This window comes from Paralichthys olivaceus, chromosome 9 (genome assembly GCF_024713975.1).
Source record: "Paralichthys olivaceus isolate ysfri-2021 chromosome 9, ASM2471397v2, whole genome shotgun sequence".
In the NCBI taxonomy this organism is placed as follows: Eukaryota; Metazoa; Chordata; class Actinopteri; order Pleuronectiformes; family Paralichthyidae; genus Paralichthys; species Paralichthys olivaceus.
This window is the reverse complement of record NC_091101.1, coordinates 17,055,317-17,075,368: the sequence shown is the minus strand read 5'-3', so window position 1 is coordinate 17,075,368 and position 20,052 is coordinate 17,055,317. Positions and strand designations below refer to the sequence as shown.

The following is a 20,052-nucleotide window of genomic DNA, read 5'->3' as shown; positions in this document are numbered from 1 at the left end:
ACATTAGCTGTTCAGTTCAGTTGAAGCATGATACTCAAGCATAGGACGTCTTGTCTTTTGCCAGCGCCATTACCTCTTTGACAGTTCGTGACTGAAGCACAATGAATCCTAAGATAGGTTGGACCATGAACGATCCTCCCAATGCAGCCCTCGTTTCTTGGGGATGGAAGGACGCATTTGTCGGCTGCATTTGTCAGATGTTTAGTAATGGGACAGATGGGTGGCTGTGATGCAATCTGTCTTCAAATGAATTTTTTGAAGGATGCAGCCTCTTCATTGGGACACAGTTAAGTCTCTGCTGAAAGAGTTCCACCATTGTCGGAATTTCTTCCTTGAGTCTTAGGGTCATCTTACTGTAACTACTGGCTACACTGCCCCCCAATGATTTTCAGTGGAACTGCTCTGTTTTGGCTATATCCATAAGCTTTACACCTTGTTTCCACATAGCTCAGTGTCCAACTGGCAGTGTATTTATTCTAATGGAAACCTTCGTGATCTTCGATGTGTTATGAAAATGTCTCCCCTCAATGTCACAGGAAGTTGCCAAATACTAATTATTTTAGAGACTATTTCATTAAATTCAGATGTTTGGCATTGTCACAGTAAATATACTTGTAGTAAACTGTGTAATTGTGCAATTAATTATTAAATTGTTGAGCCAGTTTACAAGTGAATTTCAATAATATTACTTTGCTAAAAACTTTAATTTAAATAGATCATTTTCATTTTTTCGTATATGTCAATATGTAAAGTCTAACGACAAAATAATCAACATAGACAATGCAATCTTAAAGCTCCAGGTATATTTTCCACAAAACTGTCAAATGAGCCTTTCTCCAATGGCTTTGTCTCTATCCATCAGATAAAGAAATGAATTTCAGTGTGTTGAACATGAGGAGGCAGAGTGGAAGCGAGGCGTTCAGAAGACGTGCAAGACTACGGACGAAATTAAGGCTCCGTCTGTTTCCCACATATCTAATGTTGAGCATAAATAAGCCTTTATTGGTTAATCTCCACAGATGACAAACAGAATACCTGAGGCAGAGATATCAGACACATCTGACACACACCTTATGTGTTCCAGGTATGAGCCCATTCTTCCTGCTTCACATCACTGAACTAGGAGATGAATTATGACCTACAAATAACCTATTAAATGCACAGATCAAGTGGGAGGAATTATGGAAAAATTCCAACTTGAACTCGGCTTCCTCTTTGTGACTGGTGTATGAGTCATTCTTTAGTAAGGAGCAAACTTGGCTCTGAATCATTATGGCTGGGAAGCCAGAGGTGATGCAGGGGCAGGGAAATTGCAGAGGGAGTTTTAATGTTTGGCATTTTTTCAGCAAAGGCAGTACAATGTATTTGAATTCAGTTATGACATCTGTACACTGAAGGAAGTACTCCAACTCTGATGTTTTGTCTTTTTTTTTTTACTTCCTATCTGCGCGATGCAGTAGTGGGAATGTGTAGGTGGACGTCTGCTGCTTATAATCACTTTGCGCCTACATTTTAACAAATATCTGACCAGTTTCACAACATAACATAGAGTGTTAACGACAACCAGAGCTGGAAGAGAGTGTGCGGCAGCGTCCGCTGTTTGTTACATTGGTTATTCAGTTATTCAAGAAAAAAAATATTGTTAATGTAATCAAGTAAATCTGTAATAAATCTTTGAAACTAGCTGGTGCACCACCACCTAAATTACAAGAGATTTATGACAGATGGACAGTTCAGGGAAAGAGAGAAAGCAGAGGAACGGAGGTCAAAAGGTGAGAACAAAGGCAAGAAAAGGGAGGAGTTGAGCTGCTGTGCGTAAGCAGCATGTTCGTAGAAGACACACATATTTATGATCACGAGCCAGAACTATGGGGTTTGTCGGCTTGGCTGGGAGCCCTTTCAGAAATCTCCCAGAGTTCTGAGCAGTGGCAAGAATGCTGGAGAACGAGAAGGATCACAGGGGGAGCGTGGGTAATATGCCAGGGATGGAAACTAACTTTTCTCCGGCATCAGCACATCTGCTGAAGTGGATGATCCATCTCCCTCTCATCGCTACAGAGCGATACTGTGACAACACACACACACACGACACTGAAGACTTGCCAGCACGCTCGCTAATTGTCTCAGCATGATTGTGACCACAGCTGCAGTGGACACATTACATGAAAGCAAAGGGATTCCACAGTCACTTCCTCCAGACTGTGTAAACCAGTGGCTCAACTACATCACAGGCTCCTCAGATGCAGATGACCTCACAGTGAAGAAAAGCAAATCTTTAAAAACAGACCCCTCCTGTCTGGCTCTCTCAGCAGCATCAAGCAAACTGCAGAGTCAATCGAATTTGAATTTCTGTCAAGGAAGTTATGTTTCCCTCTGCATTTCTTTGTTTGTCTATTAGCATTACACAAAAATTTGTATACTGCTGTGGTTAAGGAAGAAAGCATTACATTTTGGTATGGGTCCAGATCAGGAGGCCGATTCATGAATTTAATTTCACCTTCTTTAACATTGTGTTTTTGAACATTGCCAGTGATTTCCCAGGGAATAAATCATTCAAACCAATCACACATATTTTGAGGACTAATATCTATGTGTGCAATTTGGTGCAGCTTGATTGATTTTAAGGGAGTATTGGGCCTTGGTGGAGGTATGCTCTCCACTGAAGGCTATTCTATTCACATTTATGTTCATAGATACAGTAAAGGGGAGACAGGAAGAGGGTGAGAGCATAGAGGAAAAAACACAAAGTAAAACTGAACATTGGACTTGCTGCTCAAACCCCCTTGTGGTATGTATCCTAACCATTCAGTTATGGAGTCCCCCCCCCCCCCGGTTAATGAAGATTTTACACTAGAACATGAAGTACAATGCAAGCGTCTTTACTAGTCTCAAACCAATGCCATTGTAATTTTTTCACTCAGTGTCCCCATTGTATATAAATTATGCACTTGAATGTTAATGGGTGTGTTGGTCTTAAAATGAAGTGCGACTATGTGCATTGCTATGTTGAGGTTGAAGGTTCCTCCACTAGGTAGCCCTCTCTCTTACTACCGAGCAAATCCACATTTAGATATGAATCTGCCATAGTGCACAAGAGCTTTTAACTGGAATCTTTATTGCATGTTATGTCCAAAACAAACCCGTGATTAATTAGGACATTAAGTGCAACCTCTTGAATCATAAGTCTGGCGCGGCGATCTTTTACCCTGTCGTAAAACTAGCAAAAGTGGATTAGCATACGTCCTGAATGTACTCACGCCACGCTTTTCACCAAGCACTTAGATCGTTAGAAAACTTCACATCACAAATTCACTTTGTGTAAATTTATTGTCAGACAGGTTACTCATATGCGCAAACTGCTCATTACCAATTAAAAATACTGTATTTCATAGCAGCTCCTGACAGTTTCAGTATAATTGATATGTTGCACTACTTAAAGGTTTTTAATACACCTTTTCTCCTTGCTCTGACTATGTCTGAGGATTATTTTCTGTTCCATGGTCAGTATCTTTTGCCAGCAAGGGCACCTTCTGATTACTGCATGTGGGGCTGATTAAGTTCTTGGCCTTTGTGTCCATCCTTTATGATTTATGTTTTAATGGTTACTTTTAGGCAATTTGAAACACTTTGTTAATGTCAGGGAAAGACTGTGGTCCTGGTTAAAAAGTATATGCATGGTGCACATTGATTTTTGACTCTCTCAGTATTTTACCAAAATTACAGCCAAAAAGTGTCTTGGATTCATTTCATTAATTACAATTTCTAGTGTATGGACTGTTTAAGAAACCCATCCGTGCATGTATGATGTCAAATATCCGTTTTTCATTCTATTGTGTTTTCTTTTTCTGTTGTGGTCCTCAAGGTGAGGTTAACATGTGCACAGTAACCCTACACGTGTGCACACAGTGGACAGCATAACCCGCTTTATAAGTCATTACTTTCACTCCACCATAATTTGTAATTCTGTTGTATCACAAAACAGACTAATACTTAATTCAGGTGTAATATTAAGGGTAATCTGCGATAATAAACGATTGTACAATTCCACTCGATTACAATTAATTATGGTATCCATTTCTCGATGAGGCATATCGCCTTGCTTGGCTTTTCAGCAACTCAACAGAGACTTAATCATGCTGCTGCAGCTATAATACACAGGGTGTGAACAGAGTGTGTGAGACAACAAAAACACAATTAAAAAGTGTCATTAGGTGATTGTAGCTCTGAAAAATGAAGACTAATAACTCAGCCTTTAGTGAGCCGCCTACCGACACTGTGTTACTGTAATTGCTCCACACGTGCACACATCATTAAAGGTCAAGGAGCAACGAAGTTATGGACAACCACAACATGACCCGTCTGGATGTGACAGTCACTCTGGTTCATCGGGTGCAGTAAACAGAATGACAAATATGTATTTTCAGCTCCTGCTAAGCTCTAAGCAGGCTTTGTTTTCTCCTCCCTCTCTTTATCCTCTCATCTCTGCCGCCTTCTCCACTTTTATTTGAGCTAAATCTGAACGTATCAGACTAATGCCACAAGACATGTCAGCCAGTGGGAGAGAAAAACTGGAACATGGATGGAAACAATTGGAAATTCTCTTCTCATCATCCAACTGCTCTTACCAAGATCCACCAGATCCTTACATTTAAGGTGATAAATCAAACAAAAAAAAAAGAAGTCTAATATGCTCCATCCATCAATGACCTGTCCGACCTGTTTTTTACGTACAAACTGAGCCATAAATTAGTGTCTGTCCTCGATGCTCATGGCTAGTATTGTAGACATCATTGAATGAAGACGCATGGGCTTGTGTTTTATTCAATTAAACTTCCCTAGGGTGCGCAGCAGCAAATGAACTGCAGCCTAACAAACTCCCACCACCACACATCACTCTGCTAATCAGGCAGCCATGAGGCGCACGCCCCACTTTGACAATTTCCTTCTCACTACACGGAGCGCTGTGCATTATTGCCACTGTGCAAACAGAAATGTAGCCTGGCTTTGTTTGCGACAACCAAAGATTAGTTTTCAAAGCTAATCTTAAAAATAAAATTTAGAACCCATGCTTAAAAGTGAAGGCAGAGCGATGCTGTGGAAACCTTGGTATATTATCACAATGTTAAGAGGTAGAAATCTCCTACTCCTACTCATACATTTTATAACTTGCAATATTTTTTTTGTTTCAATTATTGTGTTATGCATTAAACATACCCAGCCTAAATGGGCTTACAAGTCACCAAAATATTATCTTATATTATCTCAAATACTTTGATAAACCTGATCCATGTGTTATAAATATCTGATTTTGCTCTTGATTTACACAATAATTTCTGCGAGAGACATTGAGGTTTTCATCAAAATAAAATGTGTTGATTTTTTCTTCTTAGCAAAAATATGAGGATTTTTTTTAAATAACGATAATTGAATCCCTTGTTTCTGCCATTCCTGTTCTAATATACCATACTTTCAGTGAACAGTATTTTTTTAATAACACAGTTAGATGCATGTTATTCCTATAAACATATGAAAGCCGCACTTTTAGGGCTTCTTTTTGTTAGTGTGAGCCACTGGTTGGTGAGTGAACCTTGATAGTTTTCAAATAGTCCAAGGTCAATGACAAAGTTTAATTCCTAACATGTAATAAGCCATTACAGACAAGAAGTGGTAAAAGTGCTATAATGGTGAAACCGTCGCAGCTGCTGCATGAGCACATCAAGACCTTTTGATACAATCAAAAGGTCCAGAAGAGGTGATCATTAATTTTTAGAATGTATAAAGTCGAACCTCATTTTTTGCACGTTGATATTTTGGGCTTTAGGATATTTTTTGAACAAAATAAACAATTTTCATGCAAATAGATTTCATCACAGACACAAACATCTAAGAGGGCAAAACCACACACTTCACCATGACTCTAATGATTTTGCACTTGAGGAACATGTTTACTCCTCACTGAAGGAGATAACTACCACACTCACACTCACACACACACACACACACACACACACACACACACACACACACACACACACACACACAGAGCAGAGAAACTGCAGTAATAGCAGTGAAAGTATTTGGGTCTCCGGAGCAATGAAAGCCTCATTCACATGAGAGGCTCCATTAACCTCTGAATCTGCTGCCACAGTATTACATCCTCTTTACACAACTACATTAACTGGCTATTTCGTGTTCTAGTGAGTGGCTGCTCATATACCAAGGACCATTATTTTGGAGTTTAACGGCCCTGCATGCCCAGGTGTTTTTAAAAAAAATTCTGGCTGATTAGAGCTTAGTTCCTCTTGATGTTGGGTGGAGTCACTGAACTGTATGGTTATGATAAGTGTTGAAATCGCCCTTCGACGTGGAGCTACAATTAAGACAAAATAACAGACAATATTGTTTTTTTCCTTCATGGCTGTATAGAAGCTTTAACATGAGAAAACAATGTCCTGCTCAAGTGCGCACATCAAGGAAGCTTATTCAGCGATGGCAGCAGCTCCCACACTTCTTTGAGTAGCGCCAGATTTAACGCAGTGTGTGTGTGCATGCATACAGAGTGTGTTTGCAGCCCTGTGACAGTAGTGGGAGGAAGGAAGTCACACGCCATCTCTTCTTCCATGAGCTTCTGTCCCTGAGGTTGACTGGTTACATAACTGATGCTAACACAGAACACTGGGCACCTCCAGGGAGGTCTGTTGCATGTAATTGTAGTCACATAACTGTACCTGCTGTGTGTTTGCGAACCCCATAGCATACTTAATAATTAACAGAGTATGATATTATTATATTATATACACAATCATAGTCCAGATACTGCATGCTTCTCTTAAAATGTCATGTATAAATTGTTTTATTTTCTAAAAATGATGATTTCCATCATAGGCCGAGTAGGTTTACTCCCCTTGTTATCAATTAAACATAATTATTTTATTTATTTATTATTGTAAACCAAGCATATAAACCATTTCTTTGTTCCACACTTAAAAGTTCCTCTCCTGACATTTGTTAAACCACTAAAATCATCTCTGTGCCACAAAATGACATATTTAGAGTTTTTTTTTCTTCTAAAATAAAATCCCTTCATGGCCTCGAAAAGGTTTGGACATAACTCTACACCTTTGTCTCATTTAGTATTCACAGATTTATGAATATGCAAATTGGCCCCAGCTTTAAGCCCTCAGCTGCTCGCCTGCAGCCCCAACCCCTCTGCTTGTCGAACACACAATCCTGCTGCTGCTTGTTTTCTGTTTTTTGTTTCAGTAAGCGGCACGACGATGAGCAGTAATGTTGGAGTCACACATACATGTTCAAATCAGAAAGATAAATTAAAAGAGGATATCATACAGGGTAGCCAGTACGAGTTGCTGTATCAGAATGATGATGTGTGTCATGTTTCACTCTCAATGGTCATAAATCACAAGTGATTTAATAGTTAAGCATGTTTGAAAAACTTTGGTTCTGGCCTCCAGCTCTGACTTAGCTAAATATAAATTAGCTGGCAAAATACTGATAGTTAACTCACCCTCCTCCTCCACGTAAAATATGGTCAAACAAAAGCCCAGTACCACAAGTGGACGAGAAAGGTAAGTATGTGAATAATGGAACTCTGGCTGTCTAGTTTTTTTTTTCTTACTTTTTTCCATGTACTCTGCAGTTTGAAGGTCAGCCAATAGCATTTACGCCCTATTTACCCTGCTAATATTTATTGTATTCCATATAAAAACACCATATGTATATTTTCACATGGTTAAAAAGTAAGTTTTCGTTAAAGGGGGTTGTTAGGAAAAAAATGTACTCAGACTAATCACATGTTTAAGAGTAGACAGATAATTCATCTAATTATAGGGTTTTATAATGTAATCATACACACACATACATTTTAAATATTCTAACCCAACGTTTAATCCCTCTTCTATATCAATAATCCTTCTCAGAACCATAACTATATAGAAATGTGATCCCCTTCAACAGACAAGATTGTTAAACTCCCTGTGGCAGATTGAGAAACTTTAGCTTTAATGCTTCTCACAACGTGATCCTGAACTTAGGCCGTGCACGCCGATTATTGTTCACTGTAAATATAAAAATTAAAAAACACATACTACATAGCAGTTTTTTAGGTCAAGGGTCTGTTTCTGAAAATATGACAAAGACACATCTGAGGCTCAGAAGGTGCTGATCTTTTTAAAAGACTATAATCACCATAATTATAGTGACGCTCTCTCAATCACTAAGGCTGTAATAACACTATTCCTCTTCATCCCTCCAAGGCTTCCTTTCCTCTCCACCTCATCCTCTACTCACTCTCTCTCTTTGTCTCACAGACAGACACAAAGCAACACACACAGACAGACACAGACAGTGTGAGTGGGTCAGTGCAGCAGTGATGGCTGCAGACAGGAGCAGAGGTCAGCCGCACCCTGCTATTATCCCCGGAGTCCTGCTCTTTTTAGAGGCAGCGCGGTGGCATACAGTGACGGCTCATTGGAGGGCCTGCTGGGAGCTTACGAGCAGGTGAAGAGTCGGATGAGCCTGAGGGAGAAACCACTCAAAAGGACACCGTGCAGGCACACTCACAAATACACACTTACACACCAGCAGATGCACAAATGCTGTCAGTCAGTCATGGGTAAAACAGGCAAGAAATAAAACCTGCAAACGCACGGGGGAGCACACACACGCAGTAATGCATGACTACACACACACACACACACACACGCTCAGTGTGGTAATAAGCCAGTTGTGCTCTCCAGGGATAGAGCCAGTGGCCACATAGAGGGAGAGAGGAAGCAGCTGTCTGCTGGAATGCTTCCCCTCCTAGCACTGTTATTTCCTCCCAGAGGCACACCTTGGCCAGCACTCATTCACACCTATATATACTGTATCAGTATGTGTGTGTGTGTGTGCGCGCAATGCATATGTGAGAATCCGCGCACCTGTTTTATCTACTGTGTACGTGTGCTTCTGCTCAACTGCACGCACGGCTGTTTATGCACTGATGCACACTGCTGATCCGAAGTGGATCCCTGCTGCCCAATATCACACTCAAATTATAGAGAACTACACATTATTATTTCCAAAAAACATATGTTTTGTAAAAAATGCAAGCTGTGAAATGGCGTATGGTGCCGCTGATCAGCTGATCTGAAATCAGCGGCAGCAACGGCTGCTACATTGTGGCCAGAACTGAACAAACTGCTGATCTGAGACCAGTGCCTTGTTACAAACTGTTTTATTTAATTCACACATGATTACAAAGTCATTGTAAGATTTTCTTTTTTGAGTGTTTGTAAAAGGAACCTTTCAAATTAAGTGTCTGAAGTGAGTAATTGTTACATTAATTAACACATTCTTGGGAACACAATATATATTTACTCTGGGCAGCTATCTTTAGCTGTACAGCACATATTTAACATTGAACCGCACTGTAATGGTTGACAGAGGTTTATGTTTCCAGATCCTGAAACTTGCCAGAGCCAAGCTTTAGGTTTTTCATGCTATAAATGCTCAGCCTCAGGCGAGCCCTGGTGAATGACATTGTTTACATAGGCTAAACTGTGAAAGAGTTCCGCTCGAAAACCACTTATTTGAAACAGCAGACTAAAGGCTCCTGAACTCATTCATACCAGAGGGCTTAGAGACAGCCATCTTTGCTTCAGGGTGAAAAGGAAGACACTGCTGGAATGGGAATATATTTCTTCTGGAACTCGATACTTGAACAAATAACTAATCCAGCAAACTGTGAAGAGGGAATCTTAGGGGTCAGATAATCCGACAGGATTGGAACAAGTCAACAGTTTATTTAGGCTACATGATTTAAATCACTATTGGGAGGTAAAACCAAAAGTGAGCAAAACTGAAAAGTCAACGCACAGGAAAGGTTGATATGATGGCAGACTTTCTTATTTATAACAACTATAATGCAGTGCTCATACGTAATAATTAATACTGAATATTTTGCATGTCCAAATCCCACCAAATTTGACTCAGCACTTCCTCAGACCCTTTAAAAACTACTTCTGTTCTTTGACCCCTCTGACTTCTTTTTTAGCACAGAATTACATCGGAAAGTACAGAATCAAGGCCTCAGCTGTTTAAAACTTGGATTTCTCTTCAAAGTTGTCCACATTCACTTCCAGCTCTTGGTGGTAAAGGTCCAAAGGACAAAGATTAGAGGATGTTCTTGGCAGAATCCCTTAAATAGGCCTTTGGTGACGTCAGAGGAATGTCACCTTCTGAGTGTTTTCAGGAGGCTATTTGAGATTCCAACAAGAGTCACGCTGCACTGCAAAATGTCGGCCCCCACCCCATCTGAAGATGGGCCATTTATGAGTTGTGTACGTGTGTTTGCTCACATCTCTAAGTGCTTAAACACGAGTCTCCTCTTAAAACATTGCACTGTTCGACTATCCTCGTGTCACACCAGCAGAGGGGAACAAGACGGAAAAGTGACGGGAGAGAGAGAGAGAGAGAGAGAGAGAGAGAGAGAGGGAGAGAGGTAGAGAGAGAGTGGGTTCTCGAGGGAGGCCCCTTCATTTTCTGGATGCGAGAAGCAGACATTAAGCTGCAGTGACTAGCACCGCTGGCCTCTGTCTGACCCTCTTCAACTTCCTCTCAGTCTGGGCTGAGGCTGACGAGTCATCATATCAGCGCCGTACGATGTGGCTACACTAGCGACGACACAACACTGACCCAACAATTTAACGACAGCCCGGGAACAATAAAGCACAACAGAACAAAACATACAATAACAGCACGAGCAGCAGCGCCTAAGGGGGGGGCGAGACATATCCAGGGTTTTGTGCAGACGCATCAGGTCCGGCGTAGCTGCCTCAGTCCTCTGCCCAGTGGCAGCCCACCAGCTAATTGCAATCTCTTTGCCCCAGAGGCTGCAGGGAGCCTCTCTGACTTGAGAACAATGCAGCTGAAATGTCAATGAAAACAAGTCGGCTGCAAAGACTATATTTTTGTATCATAAATCCATAGCTGACTGTATACGACAGCTCAGAACAGAGCAGATGGATATCAGAGAAACAAAACATGGCATGAAGCAGCAAATCATGGTGCTTCTTTAGTGCTGAAAAGAGAAACGGTAAAAAAAACAAGATGATGTTGAGAACTGGTGACATTTAAGCATAATATTAATGTGAGATTTGAATAAAGGTAGCAAACTAGGTGAGGGGGATTATGGGAAAAAAGCCCTCTGGTAGTCCATCTGTCTGGGCATGTCTCAGTACCCTGGACACACAACGCTGCACCAGCACACATACGCATGCTGGTGTGCATGCAGCTGAAGCAACACACCCACACAGACAGTCCAATCTCCCAGGACAAAACACTAAACTCCACCTTCACCGTCCAACCCAAGAAAATAAAAGAAACACACACACACACACACACATCTGCAGATGGTGGAGAGCAAAAGAGGAGAGTTTAGCAAGTGAAGCTGGACAGAGACGAGAGGGGGGCGGAAATAAAATTAGCAGAACACAGGGAACATTGATCAAAACCAGAGATAAAAGAAGGAGATAAAATAAAATTGTAAGAGTGGAAGTGAAGACATGTTGAAGGATTGCGCTCTGTCCGCCAAGCGAAAAATGAATGGAAATCCTTCGTTTTCCATCGCAGCAGCGATTAATTGACAAATGTGCCACATTAATAATAAAGCTTGCTCTCTCCACTTAGGACATTGATTCACACCTCCTCAGCTTACGGTGTAAGAAGCCGATCAATCTTGCTCTGTCTTCATCTCTCTTTCTCTCCTTCTTGAGCTCCTCTATTACCTTGCTAAATATAACTTCCTTCCCTGTGTCTTTAGCCAGGAAATGAGTCCAACATTCAATAACTGGCTGTGGATTGGGCATGCTTGTGCAAAGAAGATCTCCAGAAATGATTGATTGATTACTAATTAATTCACAACTCCCCTGATTGATCTACAGTTGGGGAGTGATTATCAGAGAAAAAGAATATAAGAGGAGCGGACAGAATATGATTTGATTTGATTCAAGTGGAGGATGGAGGGAGGAAAGAAGCTTCTGAAGAAGAAGCGGACGAGTGTAAAGGCAGGTGGATCATAATGTGCTTCCTGAGTGTCTGTGAGCTTGTAATATTACAGTGGTAATGATGTAACAACTCGAAGGTAAAACCGTATGTTTACATAACTTTGTGGTTGAGAATAACTGAGACGAGGGGACAAACGGAAAAAGAGAAAGAAAAAGAGAGATCCACATGAAATGCTGCAGGGAGCATGTCTGTCTGTCTGTCTGTCTGTCTGTCTGTCTGCCTGTGTAGCCTTGAAAATCCCAGCACTCAAATCCAGACAACCACAGAACTCATGCCCACGCCATACGCACAAACACATACAAACACTGTGGCCGCTCCTATCCTACGCTATTGATCTGCACCCCACTCTTCATTAGAAAGAAGGATTCAAAGGCAACAAGGAGCAGTGAGAGGTATTGTGTGTGTGCGTGTGTGTGTCTGCATGTCTGTGTGCATTCAGCATGGGTGTGTGTGTTCACAAGTGTAATGATCAAGGGAGTTGTGTAAGCTGAATGTGGTTACATCCTATACGTGTCTGAGTTTCCGTATAGTCTTCTTTTCCCAGGGTGAATGTTCATGCCTGTGTGTGTGCGTGTGTGTGTGTTTGAGTGTGGATGTGTGTGTGTGTTTGAGTGTGGATGTGTGTGTGTGTGTGTGTGTGTGTGTGTGTGTGTGTGTGTGTGTGTGTGTGTGTGTTTGTGTGTGTGTGGATGTACTGCCAGGTATCAGTAACAGTGGGAGCAGATCTGTGTTACTCTAATGCAGTCTGTCCTCACTGGGTGTTCCTATGGAAACTCTGTCTCTCTCTCTCTGTATATTATTAGACATTCTTAAATCAACTGCTCAGAATAGGAAGACACATCTCATCTATTGAAACACACTTGTTATGAAGCAGTCCACTTGCACCTGTAAAACACGGGAGACTCCATTCTTTGAGAATATTTTAACTGCAGGGATTAGTTTGAGATGCAGACTCTGGCCGGGGTCACAAGTGATTGACTCTTGGGCATTGGATCAGTCACAGCGATCGCTTCTACAGACACAAGCCTGAGGCATGCATTGCAGAAATATTTTTCCCAGCATGCCAAGTTCTTGACAATACAACTGAAAATACTGGAAATACCATTTCCCATGAATTTTGTCTTTTCTTATTTCTTAGCATGAAAGATCTGCTCCTCTGTCTCATAGGTTGTGGAGTGGATCGCATGTGTTTCAAAATGTGTTATAACACTGCTCCTCTACATCCTCTCTGTTCATGTACATTAAATGTTCCACTCGGGCTTTAGATTAATAAAAGATTGGAACATGTGTTCCTGTTCTTTTTCTTTTTTTTTATATGCATATGTTACTGTAGGGAGTTGCTGAAACAGAGTAAGTGCCTTTAAAGGGGGAGCATTTCTCTGTGAAATGTACGATTAAAAAGACTGTTTCTTTGCTTAGGATTGGCGGTTTGAGTTAAAAATCAATAATAAATACATGTAGATTGCAAACTTCAAGTTTGTGTTACTTCAGCTAAAAGAGAAAGTAAAACAAAATCATGAGAGATACATTTCTTTGATTAATTTGATTCAAGTGCAACCCCTCATCTCGTCCTCTGAGAAAATGTTTCATTATCAGCTTTATAACTATTCACAGTCAGAGTTTATTTTTCTAATTTCATTCTGAATAAACAAGTTTCGACTTTAATACAAATGAAAAGAGATGAAGAGATGAATTGTTGGGATGAAAATATAATTTTGCTTTTGTGATGACGTTCACATCTTGAGTATTAAAGCATTTTGAATACATATTTTTTCCTCTAATCCAAGCGGATAAAGGCTTCGTCAAACACTAAACATTGCGTCTTTTAGAATAATGTCCCCTCTTGTGGTTTGTTTGTTCATTTATTTCATGTGCGGAGTGAAAAATTGAGGCAGGCGCAATGAGAAACCACAGACTGATAGCTGTTAATTGTTAAAGCAGTGGATGAATCTATAAAAGGAGGGTGTCACCAATTCACACTAGAAAATTAGTGCAGTGACAGGAGGATGTGTTTGAGTGTGTGTGGGTGTAATCTTTTTGACAGCAGGGTACGCTCACACTGTGCCTCACTGTGTTTCCATACAATAGTTAGATATGATTATATAATCAGGTGTGCATGAGGGAACAATGCTTTAATACTTGTGTACGGTTTATTGGAGGAGGAGACCTGCACACAATTAAGAGGAGAAAAAAATTTATGCTGACAAAAACTCCAAATTTGCAAGACCAGAATTAAAATCTTTCATTTTTAAGTGGGTTTACCATGTGGGGGGTGAACCATCAGGAACTATAAGTTAAAATGGAGCTGAAGTGTGCCTGTGTAGCATCCTGTGAAGGGTGTGCGAATGCTGACTGACCTCTGGCATGGAAGTCTGCCGCCTCGCTGCCAATGGGTGCTTTCTTCAGAGCTGAGGAGCGATAGACGATGTGCGTCCTTCCTCCTCCTCCCTCTGCCTCCTCTTCTATGACTCCATCGCCGCTCTCCACCGGCTCGATAAAAAACTCCTCTTGCTCTGTCCTGATCATACCGGCCTGAAAGAGAGCGAAAATTAATTGGATGACACGACAAAGAGAGTAGATAACAACTGTTCTAGGTGCATGCTGGGAGAAAAATAAATTGAAGAGGAGGGCACAGCAGTGATCCCTCCTGGGGTCCTGAGGAAGGCCAGAGTGACACCTGACATCACAAATGGCCAACACAAGAGCAGGAGATGAGACTGTCCCACTCCCATCCTGAACTAACACATTCTGTCAGGTAATTCCCCAAGTCCACCTTGCACGCACACACACACACGCACACAAACTCACTTACACACACAAACTCAGCCATGCACAAAAGCAAACTCACAGGAAGAGAAGAAGGAGAGAGGAGGAAGTCTGAAAGAGTTGGAGAGGAGTAAAGGTGCGTGCATACAGAACACACACACGCAAGAAAAGGGAGTTGCATGCACATACACAGGGGAAACAAGCTCTGGGAAAATTGCCCGTCACTCTCCCTTATTCTATCTGTCTGTTTAAGACAACTGGTAATTACCAAGGCAACACGCTGCTGTAGGGGGAAACCATGGGGGAGAACACACAGAGAGGCTTTGGAGAGGACGAGCGCAAAAGAAAGAGAGAGATAAATGAAGAAGAGAGAAAACACCGATATGATTAGTGACTCGTCTGGGTCTCCCTCTGCTCTGACAGGAGAAGGACGGGATGATGAGCAGGCTGAAGAGAGGAGAGTCAGCTGATGATACAAAAAGAAAAATACGGGCTACGTTACAAAAGAATGTGTGATGAAAAGCGCACTGCACAGGGAAGTCATCGTTTATTTCAGGGAGTCTGCAGGTTTCAACAAGTTATATGTAGGACTTCTGAAAACCATAATGAATGAAATTGAAGACCTACAACATTTTCCATAATTGAAGATAAGATGAAGTAGAATAACACTGGAAATGCAACATTATCTCACAAAGTACACGCTGAGACGGGAGGTATCCATTATAGTGTTAAATGAATGATAACATAACTAAGACCTACCTAATATCTTATTATATTTAAAACTTTTTAAGGCCTAAAATCCAGATTATTAAATGTAGGACTTTGTAATACCCTGCAGAAACCCTGCCAAAGTCAACATATTCATGTTTCAGTTTTTTTGTTTATATAGTTTTTTTTCATCCAAGCTGAGCAATTAAAATTGTAGCTTTTTATGTCTTATGAGTGTAAAACCCTCGAAGACAAACTTATGCAACATGTTAGACTTCATACTCAAACTCTAACAAACAAAATTAAGAAGTACAACAGATCCACCAAGTTGACAGCATGAAGATATGTGCAACAAAAAAAAGTATTGTAAACAATAAGGGATTCTGGGGTCTTTTTTCTCTTCCCAGTACTTATTCTGATACCTGGACTTTGTATATTGGCTGATATGAGTACTGATCCGATACCAGTGTATTTAAAAAAGATAACAACTTATATCACTTATTTTAACACTTTCATGAAAGTCATGTTTGCTATCATTGTTCTGTGGTCTCTGGTTAAACTCTTTGAAAAACAAACATATAAAGAGAATGAATCTACTTTGACTGTCATGACTGAAAAAGAACACAAATAAACCAATCTAGGAACACACAACATTTACTTGTGAAATATTGCCAAGTTGCTGACATTAGAGCAAACTCTGGCTATAGAGGAAAATAAAATACCAGTTTTATCTGGGTGAAACGTGTATACTTTAAAGACATTTGATATCAGATCAGCACATATCATAGATTTATATACTCGCTGATGTCTGACGCAGAATTTCAGATGCTGGTGTCTGCGTATCCTCTCTCCTGTAAACGATCTGCCAAGAGAGTTGGCGACTTGGTGGTGAATGTAGTGACACATTGAAATGCTTAAGAGCAGCTTAAGTACTTAAGTTGTTGTGTGGGCAGAACCACAACTCTAAATGAATGATGTTATTTGACACAACAGGTTTCTTTAAGGGCTGATGCTGGATGGATACAGACACATCACAAATAATGGAATTACACAATCACAATGATCAGGTTTAAAAAAGTAAGAGCTAGATTAATTATTCAATGCATTTTTGAGTGTTTTATCCAACTTGACAGCGCTTTTGTACTGGTATTCACCTTTTGAGGCATCTCTTTATGCATATGACTGATCAGGTGAATGTGTTTCTCATTTTGCCAGTGTTTTCCCTAACTGGTTCCTGTAGTGTCAAACTGTTTCATTTGCATGTTCCATCTGTTTTGCAGTGATTTCCGAGCTCTCTCAGCCACTGTGATATCAATGTGTGCAAATTTGGGCCAATTTAAATAAAATCTAATGGATTAAAATGTGGTTTCACAGGGTTTGCTGTCTGAGAAACATAATGTGGCTTTAGCTATAAGGCTTGTTTTAATTTAAGGGGATTGCTGAGTCTTGGTGGAGTAATGCTCCTCGCTGAGTGCCATATAGTTACATAATGAAAAGACACAGATATCCAGTATTGATATCAGTTATTAAATGTTTTGAGCTCTAAATAAAATTGACTTTCAGAGTGTGCATGCTCCTTGAATATCCCACTGAGGCTGATTTAAATGAAACTGCATATTAACGTAAGTGGCCACTGAAAAATAAAAAGCTCTTCTCTTCTCGTCTTTATTCTCGTCCTCTCTGATTCTCCTTTCTCACCCCCTCCTCCTCTCTCTCCCTCTGTCAGTCTGAGGCTTTGGTCCCAGAAGGATGTGGACAAGCCGCTGACCTGCCCTCTCTCTCTCTCTCTCTCTTTCTCTAACTCCACCTCTCCCTCTTCTCATCCCTCCATTTCCCGGAGCCGTGGTGCAGCATTCCGATCGCAGCTGATGGGTCTGAGATGGTGCATGCGTTCCCACCCCAGAATACCAAGCAGAGGAGAGAGGAGAGCTGTGTCAAAGAAAAAAGATGACATGCGGGACTGGGAGACGTGGTTGGATCGATCAGACCCAGCGTACAGGGGGTGGAGGGTTGGAGAGAGGGGAAGATGTGAGCGAGCTGAAGAACTGGACACGTCCTTTGGAGAAAAAAAAAAAAACCTGATGTGAATTAAGCATCAAGGCTTCAACACATTTCCATAGTGAGAGGCATTGTCTAAAGCAGAGGCAGCCAGGTCCTGTAGTGGAGGGGGTTACAGGGAGGCTTGACCAAACACCATGTCCAGAACAGTGAGAGAAAATCAGACATTTAGGGGCGAGGGCCAAAAGTAATGAGCCATCGATTAAGACCAACCACATTTTTGGTAGGGTTGTGACACAACTTATGTACAAAAGAAGTGGTAGAAATGAACAAAAAATAACATTTGAAACATTTGAAGTCAGAATAGCACTTATTTCACATACTCGTAAAATGAAGTCCCCTAAAAATGAATGATTTTTCATCATGGATTATTCCCATTATCTCAGAATGCACCAAAATTGAATGGGTCCTATCTTGACCAACACCACATCCTTTCACCAAGTTCCAAAGTAATCCCCTCACATTTTTGCAAAATGCTGCTAACTAAAACACGACTTCCTTGATGGAAATAACCATGTGTCTAAATGAAATGGAAAGATCAGGTTTATCTAAACACAACCTCAGAAAGTAATAAGAAACTTAGCCTATATGGTTGTTAATGTCAGGGAACTTGGTGAGTTCTCGACTCTGAAAAAAGCAAGGTATCATTTATGGTTAACTGCTTCATCTGAGTAATTGATTAAAAAATGTATATGGTGCAAAAATTCAAATAGTTTTGGAATCTATTCAACAACCTACTACAGGTTTGTTCACCTGCTACTAAAAAAAATTTTTCAGTCTGTTTCAGAGATTGTTACTGGAAGCTATTTTCTTATTCCAGTAAAGTCATGGAGCTCCTTGGGCTGATGAGGCTGATGGTGTTTAACAAGGTCTGATGAGTTCAAATTTAGTGAATTAGACCTGCTACCCTCATGAGGCATTTCAATTTGTCAGCTTCCTGCATCATATTGTCTCATTGTCACCTGCAGTGATTGTAACTTGTTTAAACTGGTAATTGCACTGCAGGTATTGTCTTTTTATTTCTGCACAATATTGTAAACATGTGTTTTTAGAAGTGCTATATATTTATTACCTATTATTATAATAATGTTATTTGTACTTCACACGGGAAGTATCACTCCACATCTGGATGAAAAGGTCAGGGCTAAGTATTTTCTCCATACACACACACACACACAAACTAGTACGGCCCTCCACCCTCCATATTCAGTGCACCACATTGCACACACTCACTCTCTCAGTATATCATTCCTTTTATCTTCAAGATCCATGAATCATTTCCTGGGAAATTAGTGAAAATGTCAGAGATGCTCGTGTGAAAGGAAGTGAAAAACCTTTCCTGGATGCGCTCCTTTATCCGCATCAGCGCCCAACTTTTGTCCGTTCCTTACAGCAAGTTTCATAGAAATCTGTTCAGTAGTTTTTGCATAATCCTACGTACAAATAAAACAAATAGACATGTCTGATAACCTCCTTTGCAAAGATAATAATCCACTGACCTTGTAGTGGGGAGTTTTTGTCTGGAGCAACTGTTCTATATTTTCTTAAAATCACCTCTAATGGCATGTAGATCATTTTACAGTATATGATTCTCTACATGGTTAGAAATAACACTTGTGTTTGGATGTTTGGAAATAAAGCTCCATCATTAGGAATGACAGAAATTACACCCAATTAGGGTGTCATTATTGTCATGGCCACTGCGATGGTGACATAAACCACAACCGTCCCTCAGAGACCCGGAGCCCATCAGCAGTCTCCAAATCTGGACCCTACACATCCAGTGTCCAGTTACAACACGAGGGCCTTCAGCGTTTGCAGAGCTCTATTTGAAGATGTGAGCGCAGTAACACGAGTCCTGGGTAAGTGTCCTGTGGGGCACGTGAGAAAGTGGAGTAGAAGAAAAGCGGTGTTGGAGTGGAGGAGCGGATGTTGTGGTGACGATCAAAGTCACACCCGGTCGGGGCCGTTCAGCTCAGTCCAGTGCAGCCAGCCTGTGTGTGTGTGTTTGATCTGGTGTCACAATGTGTGTGTTTGATGTGATTCATAACCCTGCTACTGCTGCCTCACTTCACACACAGTTGCACACATACATCCACAGGCGGCCAGTCAGGGCAGACACAGTCGCACAAACACACATCCACACACAAATACAGCTTTGATAGTGACTCACTCACAGTGTGTAACCCTCCAATTCATTCACCCTTTCCCACAAGAAAATCAGGCTTATACAATAGTAAAGCTGATTTGAAAAATTCGACACACTTCAGAGGGAGAGATTAAAAGGACACGTCATCACGGATATAAGCACTGTTTTCTTTAATCGCATCAGCAGCAAATTGTACCTTTATGGTCCCCCGCCAAGTTTTGTGTTTGGATTATGAATATAGGCTCTGGCAAAAAACAAAAGCAGATTTATATGAAATTTATGAAGGCGGCATGAAGCAAAGCTAT

The 20,052-nt window shown here is 40.9% G+C and overlaps 1 protein-coding gene across 2 annotated transcripts in view; it reads right to left on the bottom strand.

The window, feature by feature from the left end:
- The window catches only part of LOC109643920 (A disintegrin and metalloproteinase with thrombospondin motifs 2), a 103,644-nt gene that overhangs the window by 42,666 nt on the left and 40,926 nt on the right, over nucleotides 1–20,052 (bottom strand). For both annotated transcript variants that reach the window (XM_069531681.1, XM_069531682.1), the window contains exon 3: nucleotides 14,424–14,598. In XM_069531681.1, coding sequence (XP_069387782.1) covers nucleotides 14,424–14,598 — 175 coding nt within the window. The remainder of the gene's footprint in view (nucleotides 1–14,423; nucleotides 14,599–20,052) is intronic.